General features: G+C 39.7%; 1 protein-coding gene across 5 annotated transcripts in view; it reads left to right on the forward strand.

The window, feature by feature from the left end:
• cadm1a (cell adhesion molecule 1a) overlaps positions 1-12,001 on the forward strand; it is a 591,315-nt gene that overhangs the window by 515,323 nt on the left and 63,991 nt on the right. For 3 of the 5 annotated variants that reach the window (XM_049593071.1, XM_049593070.1, XM_049593072.1), the window contains one exon: positions 11,280-11,369. The exons of the other annotated variants lie outside the window; for them this stretch is intronic. In XM_049593071.1, coding sequence (XP_049449028.1) covers positions 11,280-11,369 — 90 coding nt within the window. The remainder of the gene's footprint in view (positions 1-11,279; positions 11,370-12,001) is intronic. 5 annotated transcript variants of the gene reach the window in all.

A 12,001-nucleotide genomic window follows, 5' to 3' on the forward strand; every position in this document is an offset into this window, starting at 1 on the left:
GTACCGCTGAAAATCAGGAAACAGCTTACTGCCACCTGCTATATTACAGCTGTTAGTCTGTACTAACTGTGTAAAGAGAAAGTCTCTTTTTCTCTCTCTGTATATTCCCCTGGTTCTCTCTGTCAGAGTCAGTTTGACACGTACGTAAATCTTTGGACTCAAGAAAATTCCCAGCGCTGACTTCTTTAGGAATTAGTCTGCCATTCAGAGAAAGGATTTGGATTGCGGGTTAAGTCCAGAACCAGGACAAAGTGTTTCAATTTCAATTTTCAATGATAGTTTATGATAAAAAGTGGAATATTGAAATAAGAAATGACATTTTGGAGTCATCGTTAAGGGAATGATAAAACAAAGGTTTGTGTGCATGCAAATGTGTTGTAAGCAGATCAATGACAGGACACATTAAAGACCATCAATAAGAGAAGCCAGCCACATTGTCGCTGACGTGTGTGCGATCTATTATCCTTAACTTTGCATGAAGTATGAATTTTCTGGTAATTGTAGCAGGCTTTTTGTACGTCTCTCTCCCCGGGCCTAAACAACAAAATCCCATGGTGAGGGCTGCAAGTCGCCCCTCTCTCAACCACCCACACATCCCCCCATGGTGAGCGAAAGACAAAGATAAACACGGTAATGCAACATGTGGGCAACTAAAAGCCTTGCACACACATACACACAAAAAAAACACACAGTCACCATTAAAACCACATAAGGCCTCCACCCTTTTAGAGCTAGTCTTTTGATGACTTTGATGTGTCCGTGGCTCCCACACTACTAATGTCGACTGTAATTCAACAGCAAATCATGCCGAACCTTCGCCTTGCTAATGGGAAGACAGGGTGTTTTGGCTGAGCTGTCAGAAGCTGATTCTCACATTATGTTCCAGACCCCCCTCTACCACTACACACACACAAACACAGTACCTCCTGCTTCTACACCACCATACACACACATCGGTAGTACCTAAACAGAAGCTGGGAGGAGGGCGTGTATGTAGACACACACTCCTATGTAAGAAATCAGATAAGCAGCAGGGGCGTCAGCATGTACACTCGTACAGTGGTGATATGAAGCATTTGGTTCTGGTTACAACATATTAGATTCGCCAAGATAGAGCCAACTAGCCTTATTTTTGCTCACAGGGTGCTTTCACAACTAATGTGTTTGGGTAAAACAAACTCTGGTAGGTTTGCCTGTGTAGTGGGATTCATTTTGACTTGTGTGAAAGCTGTGAGTTGGACTCTAGTGCAGACCAAATAATTGAACCAAGACTACCCTACCCAACTAATAAATCCACCAGGTGATCATGAACTGTTAACAAAGCGATTTCTGGGTCTGTATAAGTGATTTGTAGCCTACTTATATGCAAGATCATTCAGTTACCATGGTAGCGTGTATGTGCATCATCACATGAATTCAAGGATTGGTGCTTCTGTGTTACTTTGTGTATATAAGCTACATTTCTACCTGTAAACCAAACTAAGGCAATTTCTGCCTCGAGAAGCATTGAGATAATAAACAGTATGACTCACCATCAGAAGAACTGTCAGGCTTGTCCAGTTCCACTGTGCATGTCGGATTAGATAGCTGGGAGTGCTAGCTTGGAGTTCCATTCATGCACCCATCCTCTTACTGGTACACACTTTTATCCTTGAGGTGGAGAAGCCACCAAGATCTTGCTGGCTCCTCTGTAAAATTTGCGAAACGATGAGCTCCTTTCTAAGCAGCTTTTTAACGTAGGCTGATTGATGACGTTAGCTTCGCCTTAGATCATAAACCAAAAGTTTTATTCTGTTCACCCTTTATTGCTTTTGTAATGACTCTTCTCCCAGGTTTCCATATCCATATAAGTATTCCAAAACTTCAATTCTCACACCAAAACAGCTGGTAATGTTGACATAAAGGTTGACTTGCATCTAGCAATGAAACATGTCTAGCCTGTTGGGCGTGACTGCCCAAAAGTGACTTCCTTTACTTCTTGCACTACTCTGCTCAGAATATCTCTCACACTGGCCATTAAAAAACATATCATCAGAGAGCAAAACAGTCATCAAAGGACAAAACATGTCTAGCATTACCACGTTTACCAAGCCTAGCTCAACAACTCTGACCAGCAAACAAGCGAACAACAGAGGGTCCATGTCATTGGTTCGACAGCCCATTGGTTCGACATCCCATTCGTCCGACTGTCCGCGGTGCTGAACGGTTTGCGGCGGGCGTATGGTGCGCTGCGACTGGCTTGAGGCAGAGGAGGCTCACGGCTTATGTGTTTGCCACTTTCTTTTTCATTTTAACCCACACCACGATCTTTTCCTGACCCTAACCAAGTGGTTTTTGTGCCTAAACCTAACCAGACCTTAACCACAGGGCATCATGATGATTTCGGAACGGACTTCGGAACAATGACTTTAATATGGTCGGAACAATGGGCTGTCGAACCAATGGGCTGTCGAACCAATGGGCTGTTGAACCAATGGGCAGTTCCCACAGCAGAGACACACCATTTTTGTGACGTCACCAACTAGCTTGTTGAAAGATGGTTACACCGTGCTGATGAAAAATTTAAATACTGTCCCATTGCTAACAAATCTAGGTGGATATCAAGTTTCATTGTGGTGTCATATCTTACCTTAGATAAAAATCAAGCTAACCACAGCAGGCTGTTCTCATAAACTGTTCATACGTTTTCCTACAAAAAGTGATGCACCCAAATTTCTACATATCCCAGGTATCATAAGGTAGTAATAATTTGTGTGTAACCCACATATTTTGGAAGGCTGCGATCACATGAACAATGTGCTGTTGCGTCATTGTAAGATATATCCTTACGGTTTTTGTTTTCCTAACCCAGCCACAGTAACTTTACTTGCCTGAACCTAATCTACGTAACATTACCGTAATTACACAACTTTACGTTAAGAACGTAACCTCAATTGTGGGGTGCAAATTTGTGGGATATCAAATTAGCTGTTGTGTGTGCATTTTTGTCGGATATCATACAAACTGTTTTATGGGGATACACAGACCACAGTCACACAAAGTGTTTCATCTCCTCTGTTTATGTTAGGGTGCTAAACACTTTCAATAGATGTTGCTTGGCAGAAATTTAACGGCGTGTGTTGTTTTCAATTTATGCTTCAGTGAAAGGCTATAAGTTGTTTTCATGGTTTATTATGCTCTGCGTCTATTTCTGCTGCATTTAGTGAAGTGTAACTGCACAGACAGCTGTTTAAAGCCCTATTTGGATGGGATTAGTTTTACATAGGTACGTGGGGTAAAGTATCATACGCACATGATGGCAGGAGGGGACAGCGGTACGTGAATGGATTTACCCCTCCCACTTGTGGTAGTTTTACTGATATTTCTTATCCTGTGCGAATCGGCCATTAATATTACTGACGTCCTGTGGTAAAGTGACATTACCCCACGTGCCCATGTAAAACTAATCCCATCCGAATAGTGCTTAAGTCACACAAACATTTGCTCTATGTGTGTTTTTATTTATTAACCGCATCTACATTGATTGATCAGCTCCCAATCTGTCTGTGAGCGGCAGATACCCCTCACTCACTAGGGTGTGTTCGGCATGGTGCTGACATGAAAAATATTTTGGTCCTTTAAATGTCTGCTGTTAGTCAGCCTGGCGAAGGTAGTTTGGCTGGCTGCTTTCTTAGCTCCCCAGGAGCCGATGCTGATGCTGAATACAGGTTTAAACCAGTGTGGACTGAAAACTACCATCTACACGGTGACATTAGTAACACTACTCAATCAGATTGCTTGACAAAATATGACTTTGTCTGCAACATAATCAAATTCTCCAGGTGTGCGACATGAAAGCAGGGTGTCGAGAGACATTTTCTGTTGAAAATATGTCATTTTTGTCAAGCAATACTCATCAAAAGTGTTGTACAGCCTCCCGAAAATTAGGCTTTATTCTATCTAAGGTGAATTAAAGAGTTTCACAAAGATAAAGACATGCTTATTTCAGTCTTTCAAAAGTTAACCACCATACCTCCTGGCTATTTCAGAAAGATACATCTAGTTCAAATGCGACAAGTAAAAAGGGGAAGACTGTCATAATGATAAAGTCCCTCTGAGAGTCTGACAAAATGTACCATGTTTTAGATTTAATGCACCATAAAACCCCAAAAGCTGTCATGCAATAAACAGAAGGGTTGTCTCGTCTCCTGTGTTAAGATTTAATTTTCTCTATTAAAACTTAAAAACCAGCCACAATATCAACACAAAATCCCAAACTGTACATTAGAGATGTGTAATTTAATGATGAAGTCCACATGGCGCCTCCACCCCCAACATTCCCCCTGCCTGACAGCCAGAACAAATGCAGCTATGGCCAGCATCTCCTTTAATACATCTGGTTCCAGAGTATTGTGACCCTAAGTGATGGAGAGCACCGTGAGACTGGCTGACACTAACAATGTTAACAGCGAAAAGAATGCAGTCTGTACTGCTCTAACTCTTACTGCCGCTCTTACTTCACAGGGTAAGAAAACACAACCATCAGGGTTTTCCTCTCACAGTCGAGTGAGACCCAGTGCCGAGGGGTTTTAAGTTGTTTACAGGCTGCCGCTTACCCAATAACTGAGTTCTCTTCCTCCCTGCTCCTTTACCAGTACTGGCTTTATTGCACACCATAAGCATGTTCAGTGACCCTGTTGCTTTCAGTCGTCCTCCTACTTACTTTACACTTCTTCTCCATTAAAGCACATGGGAGTTTCTCCACAAGTCACCGGTAGCTCTTTAAGTGGCATCCAATATTTCTTCCAGAGGTGCAAAGTGTCCCGAAACATCCTATTCAAGCTGCAAGCGCTCTTAGTTTGCTGAAATTGCACTTGAGTGGAAGTGAAATTGCTGGTGTAAAATGTTATGAGGAGGAAGAGTAATTCATCACTTCCAAAACAAATTTGCAAGGAGGTTGTGTTTTGAATGCTGTTTTTTTTTTTTTTTCCTATGAAGACATTTTGAACGCTTTAATTTCACTGCATGTATCAATTTATGGCATTACAGTGGTGACTTTGGGAAAATTCTATCATGTAACATCCCAACATGCATCTCTTGATTGCCATATAGAAGGCAGAGGTCACAGTAATTGTGATAGTTTATTTGATTACACCCAAAATTTCACATGGACAGCACTGGCAGGTAGACATCAAATGTGAAATCATCCCAAATATATATTTTGTCCAAGAAATCCATACCACAAAGCTTTTTTTCCCACCATGTTGAAATTCCAAAAATAACCCAGCTTGGAGAAAACTACCCTTCAGTCTTTTGTCCCTGCTCTTTAGGCTACAACAGTTTGTCTCAACCTTTTTGTGTTATGACAGCTTCTAATGAAATTATGTTCAACCAACACACTACACTTAGTTAGGGGAATTATATTTTCTTCTACAATTAAAAGTATTTTTAAAAAAACACAAACTTAAAGGGCCGTACACATGCTACATTTTTTGCGCCCTCAAATTCATTGTTTTCGATGAGGACATGTGGTTCAGCTTTTGGAACGAAAGCAGTACGCACTGCATGTTATGTGACAAGGAACAACCCAGCACACCCAACAGATATACTTCCCTTCTTCCATAAATATCAGTCTGTGATGAATACGTAAATGTTGATAATTGAAGTGCAGGGCTACCCAGAACTTTACATCTGCCCCACAGACGATAGGCCTAAACACTTAAAAACAGCGCCTGGAGGAAGATCAGCTCAACTTCTCTCTGGTGAGATCAAATCAAAGGCAAGAGTTCAAAGAGACACAACAGGCCAATATTTTATACTTTTTCTCGAATCTGGCTTCCACAAATGTAACTTTGTGTCAATGTCAAGTATGTATGCAAAGCCTCCAATCACAGCAAGAGTGTCAGGGCTTCACCGGTTGGGATTATACAGGGAGCAAGGACACCTCCTGAAGGGGCCAAGGAAAAACTTACACAAGCAAAATACAGGGAAAATGGAAGAAACCTTGGGAAGGATAAAATATAGGTAACCCTTGCAGTGCTAAGCGGGACTAAATGGATACAAAACAGTAAATCAATAAAACAGTTAGATGGTGCAGATCAGAAAACTGAATGAAGCACGGAAACATGAAAGCAAAAAGGGGAGAGAAATCGTTTCTGACGAGGTCACAGCATTGCACAAGCAGCATCTAAAAGGATTCAGAATTTGAATCCCTGATGCTCTGGCTTTCATTTCTCTTTGTTTCCTTTTATCAGAGTATTTACCCCACTCACTCACATGAAATTGTAATTATGGGAAAACAAGATACATTTAAGTACTTTTAGTAAATGGGATAAGATGTCAATTTATGCCAGTTGAAAGCTACAGTGTGAAGAATGTGACAATTTCCAACTTTGCTCCCAGTGGCAGTATCAGAAAAAAACTCTCTGGCAGGCTGTAATGTGCAGAGCTGCTCTGTCTCCCGAGCTTCAAGCAAGACTTCATTCCTAATTTAAACACCTGTCACTCAAATGTACAATATGTTACAAGTAAAGAAGGAAGAGTGAACTTCAGATATCCATGAAGTGCAAAAATGCATTTGTTTCTGGTAGAAAAATGTTGTTTTGACTTGTTTTTCCCCTCAGATTTACCCTTAAATATTTCATTGACAAAGTTAAACAAAGCCATTTTGGCTGGTTTAAAAAACGGCTCACACTATCTGTGATAGCTTCTCCCCTTAAAACTAAAAGCTGACATCTTTCAGACAAAATCTGAAGCCACATTTTAACTTTACAGGAGTCAAATCTGTTATAACATGTAAAGTTCCTGCATTTTAACATTTTAACAGAAGCATTTAACATGATAAAAATACCATTCTGTAGAAGTACCCTACAATACTATACTATACTATACTATACTATACTATACCATAAGCCTACTAGACTAGACTAGACTACAGTAGACTATACTATAAGCCTACTGTACTACACTACACTACAGTATACTATACTATACTATACTATATTGTTCTGTACTATACTATGCTATACTATACTATACTATAAGTCTACTAGACTAGACTATAGTAGACTATAGTATATTGTTCTGTACTATACTATACTATACTATAATATAAGCCTAGTAGACTATACTATAAGCTGACTGTACTATACTACACTACACTATACTATATTGTTCTGTACTATACTATACTATGCTATACTATACTATAAGCCTACTAGACTAGACTAGACTAGACTAGTAGAATATACTATAAGCCTACTGTACTATACTACACTACAGTATACTATACTATATTGTTCTGTACTATACTATACTATACTATACTATACTATACTATAAGCCTACTTTACCATACTGTATTATAGGTGAGCTGTATTATAGGAATACTTACTTTACTGTAATATACTGCGCTACATTATACTATACAGATTAAAAATTATTTAGCCTCTAGCATTAACATTTACCATTTAGCTTCTTATATAAACGTATTAAATTTTACATACATTTTATATAATTCAAAGGACTGGGTAAAGGACTGGCTGGAGTAGATTAGACTGCTACAACATGCTTTATTATACTGTATTGCACTACACCATACTTAACCTCACTACACTGCACTATATAATACTTTACTATTCCATAGACCTTCAGTAGCCTTTGACCATTGGTTTCCATGAGAATCAGGTCATTGTCATTATGTGGCACACCTTACAGCACTGTTGGTTTAGGGAATAAAAATGTCATTTGTTATGAGTTATATGTTTTCAACAGTTACTCTGTGCCAGGGGTACTTTTTCAGCTTTCATATTGTTTGGTGTGATTACTGGCACTATGCAGATATGGAGTGTTTCTCTCATCCGGTGCTCACATGGAGTTCTTTAACTCAACGGCTTTAGCAGGAATGATTCCTGTCAGGCTGCATCTCGGCGCTTCCTGCAGTCCTGCTCCATTCGTTCAGACCAGAAACACTGATTCATAAGCCTCATCAGTAAACAAGGCCCGGTGACTCAGCGGGAGGAAAAACACATTCTGCCTGTCACATTTGAAAGTCAATGAGCTCCACTGTTCTTTGATACATTGCACCAGCTAGCCACAAAAAAGGGAAATTTGGTGTACATTCAATCATCTTTCTTTTAATCTTTATTTTAATCTCTTTTTTTTTCATTTTTACTGCTAAGTTTTTAATGAGTTGTTGACACTGATGATCCCAAACATCTGCTGGACCCTCACAGTTCATGACGGGATAAAACCAATTAGACAGCACCATCCCTGAGCTGGAGTTTTGTGGCTCTCAAGCATGTGTGAAACTCATCAGCTCAAGCTTCATCTGCCAGCCGACTTCCCAATGGATCATTTCTCCTCGCCTTTGTCTGCACATTGGTGTGTAAAGCCTTTTGTATTGTCAAGGTTGTCTTTAAAAGAACAGAATTGTTGATAGATTAAAAAAAAAATAGTGTACATCAGCAGAGTTTGAATACTGATCCCGATCACCTGAAGGCCTGCATTTGCATTTTTAAATTTGCTTCAGGCAGAGTTCTAAGGGGCTTTGTGGACCTCTCCGCCTTGTATTTGAATTACTTGATACTTTTTTTTTCAAGTGCATAAAAAAAGATGATTTTCTAAACTAACAATTGTGAATAGTTTTTTGTAGTAACTATGAACATCTTCTGCCCGCAGGGAAGACTACTTTTTATATCATAAACAACCTCTGTACCCTTAAGGAAGACATACGGCTCTACAAACATGAGGATAACTTTTATTATCTCTTTAATGTAACTTGCGGATGTGTTGCATTTTCAATTTACAGTGATTTCACAGTGAATTATATTCACTTGAAATGTCAACAATTGCTTGTGTACATTCAGTAATGCAGTTACAACAACCATGACATGACCATTACCACAGAAAAATAATCACAGTGCTCCTCCCTTTAATGCTGTTTCTAGGGAAAACGGTGCAGTATTTAGAACTGGAACCAGTGCTTTTCTAAACAGTAGAAAGATACCATAAAAAACTAATCTGCAGTCAGGTTACTGTATATAAAATCAACTCTTGTTCCACTATGAAATTTGGTCCTTTTCATTTCTTATCTACATTTTATCTCTACTGGCAATCAATTTAAAGTATAGAGCTGCTGATAGTTTTTTTATTTTTTTACTATATTGTCAACAAATCCCATGATAAGGCCAAAATCAACGATGTATTAGTCTGTCTGTCAGTACTTTGTCTCTGGGGCTCGAAGCCCAAAGCCCATTTGTTCCAAGTGACAGGACAGGACACAATGAATAGTTTAAAATGCTCAGTAATTATCTGAAACAGAAGATTTTGGCAAATGCTGCTCAAATGGAGGTACATAATTTGAGATTTTTAAAAAATGCAAATGTAATAAACAGTAAGGAAGAAGGTGCAGGGTTTGGCAGATAAGAGTTAGGATCAAGTCATTCTTGGGTTTGGTCTTATTCACCTGGGTTATCACTGGATAACAATGATGCTGATAACCACTAATAACACACACTCAATCCAGTTTTCATAGGTTTTGTTTATAATTACAAAAACATAGAACAACACCAGCCTCATATTTATTTATTTATTTATTTATTTCAATAGTGCCAAATCACTACTACATTTATGTCCACTGTCTTGTAGTCCAGCTGATAATTGCTATTGGAATAGCTGCTATTTAGAATAAGTTAAAAATCATTATGCAAACAAATGCATTTAATGTCATGTGACATAATGGGAAGTATTACATTTAAAACATTAAAAACACAGTTACATTTATGTTAAGTGCAACCAGCCAATAATTCTCCACTGCACTTCCGCAGTGCGAGCATGAAAGCACACTCACAATTCTGATGTATTCTTTTTAAGGTTAGCATTTTGGCACATTATCTTCATCCTGAAGAAGGTGACATGATGATTTAGAAACTGAAAATTAAAAAAACTTGAATCTGAGAGTGCAGCGTTCCTACCTGTGAACCAGCACCTCCTCAGTTTGGGTGTGTGTTTTCCTACAGGTCTCTATGCAGTGAATCAAAAGTGAGGCAAGAAAAGCAGATTAAAACTGTAAATGTTGTTGCGTGCTGTCTATGAGCAAGATAAGTTATAGGCTACAGTTTTATCCTCTGTGATAACTGAAAGACATTACAGCTTGTTCTGTTTCATAGCCGTTGTGTGCGTCCAGTAAAACTGTAGCTGGTGCCAAGTCCTACGATACACCCTCACATCTGACACTGCACAGTCAGTGTAACAGCATCTCCTCCATCTCCCGGACTTCCCTCTTCTCTCCCATCCCTGTCCATACACATTTCCTTTTCCCACCTTCTTATAACACCTTATTTCATTAAAGTGTAGACAAGCTATCCTCCTTATCAACAGCCAGCAATAGCTTATTTTTCTCTGCACCTTTTAATAACCCCATAAGGTTTTTCAGTCCATTCCCAGGCAATCTGAGCAGCATGGGAGGTCCAAGCAGCCCTGCCAGCGGCTTCATATCAGCGCAGCCCTGCCACTTCAACAAGGAAAATGTCACTTTTGATATCTCCCCCTGGTCATTGTCAGGGTGGGGAGTCTAACCCGGATAATGAAGTAAAAAAGGAAGAGCTGTGGGAGGAAAAATGGTCTCTGGTCAAAGTCTGTGTATTCACTGACACTGCTTGATGCTGTTCATTTATAATTTTTTTTTAATGTGTGTGTATAATTTCTCTCCTTCTGTTTTTTTGCACTGCCATTTATTTTGTCATTATGTTTGACTTTAAACATCAGATTTTGTTTTTGTGTTTTTTTGTTGCCTGTATCCTCACCAACGTTGTACTCTTCTCCTCGGAGATATTAAGAATGCGCAGACACGTTTGTTTGTCAAGATAGCTCAGTGCATAACAATGACAGCATAAGTACAACACCAGCATGTGTTACTCATTAGACATTTAATCACTTCTAACAACCATGTGCTCGCTAGCATTGTCAGTATTTCATGTCATGGTGTGTAGGCCGTGAGTAGACATAAAAGAAAAGAGATCCCAACAAGATCTGTGATCAGCTCAGCCGGTGCGAGACCAGGCGATGCGTCGCAGTGTCATTGTTGGGTGTGCATTATTTAATGCACTGCCGTTGCCAATTCATCAAAAGGTCTGCAGCCGACCTTTAACTCACACACACATGCTGACACACAATGAGCCGTTGGTCATATATCAAGCAGCGATACCATCGCGTCACACTGACTTTACTTTATCTTCATGGCCTTTTTTACTCATTTGTTTTCCCCCCTGTGTTTGTCATGTATTTGTCCTCTCATCCAGATGCTCCCACCACTACCCCTATACCCACCACAGCCACAAACACCACCACCACCATCACCACCACCATCTCCTACCCCGAAGCCAATCAAGGTACAGTATCACCCTCACACAGCCTGTTTATCTGTGTTTATGTGTGTGTGTGTGTGTGTGTGTGTGTGTGTGTGTGTGTGTGTGTGTGTGTGTGTGTGTGTGAATGTGTGTGTGAATGTGTGCTCCCTTATACCCCGCACAGCCTTGAATCACTCCTTATATCTCCATCTTCATGCCACAGTGGGAGTCATATTCATATGCATGTTCCTTTATCGATGGGTTACGGTCACACAGTTTCTGTCATCATTTACCCTTTTTTTTAAAAGCTTCTACAGTCAATTCCAGATGCTGTCCATTATTTACCAGGTAAAAAGTCATGGACGAGGCAAAAACACGTATTCACATACTGTACATTCTCAAATACAAGCCAGTATTAAGATGGTAATGGCTGAGCGTCAAATATTTATTTTACGCTTATTTTCCTTTCACTTATGAAGACTGTGAGAAACAGAAACCTACAAACTAAACTAGTCAGTGGATCTTAGGTTGAGATTCTTTTGTTGCACATCTTGATCCCAAGGTCAATATTAAACTCCCATGATTTTGGGAACTTTGCTTTTTCATGCCTCCTCACTGGCGATTTCTGTGGCTGGACGCATTACGTTTTTGCTGGTGGTTGTCCGTCCATCCAC

The sequence above is a fragment of the Epinephelus fuscoguttatus genome, linkage group LG12 (assembly GCF_011397635.1).
Source record: "Epinephelus fuscoguttatus linkage group LG12, E.fuscoguttatus.final_Chr_v1".
NCBI lineage: Eukaryota > Metazoa > Chordata > Actinopteri > Perciformes > Serranidae > Epinephelus > Epinephelus fuscoguttatus.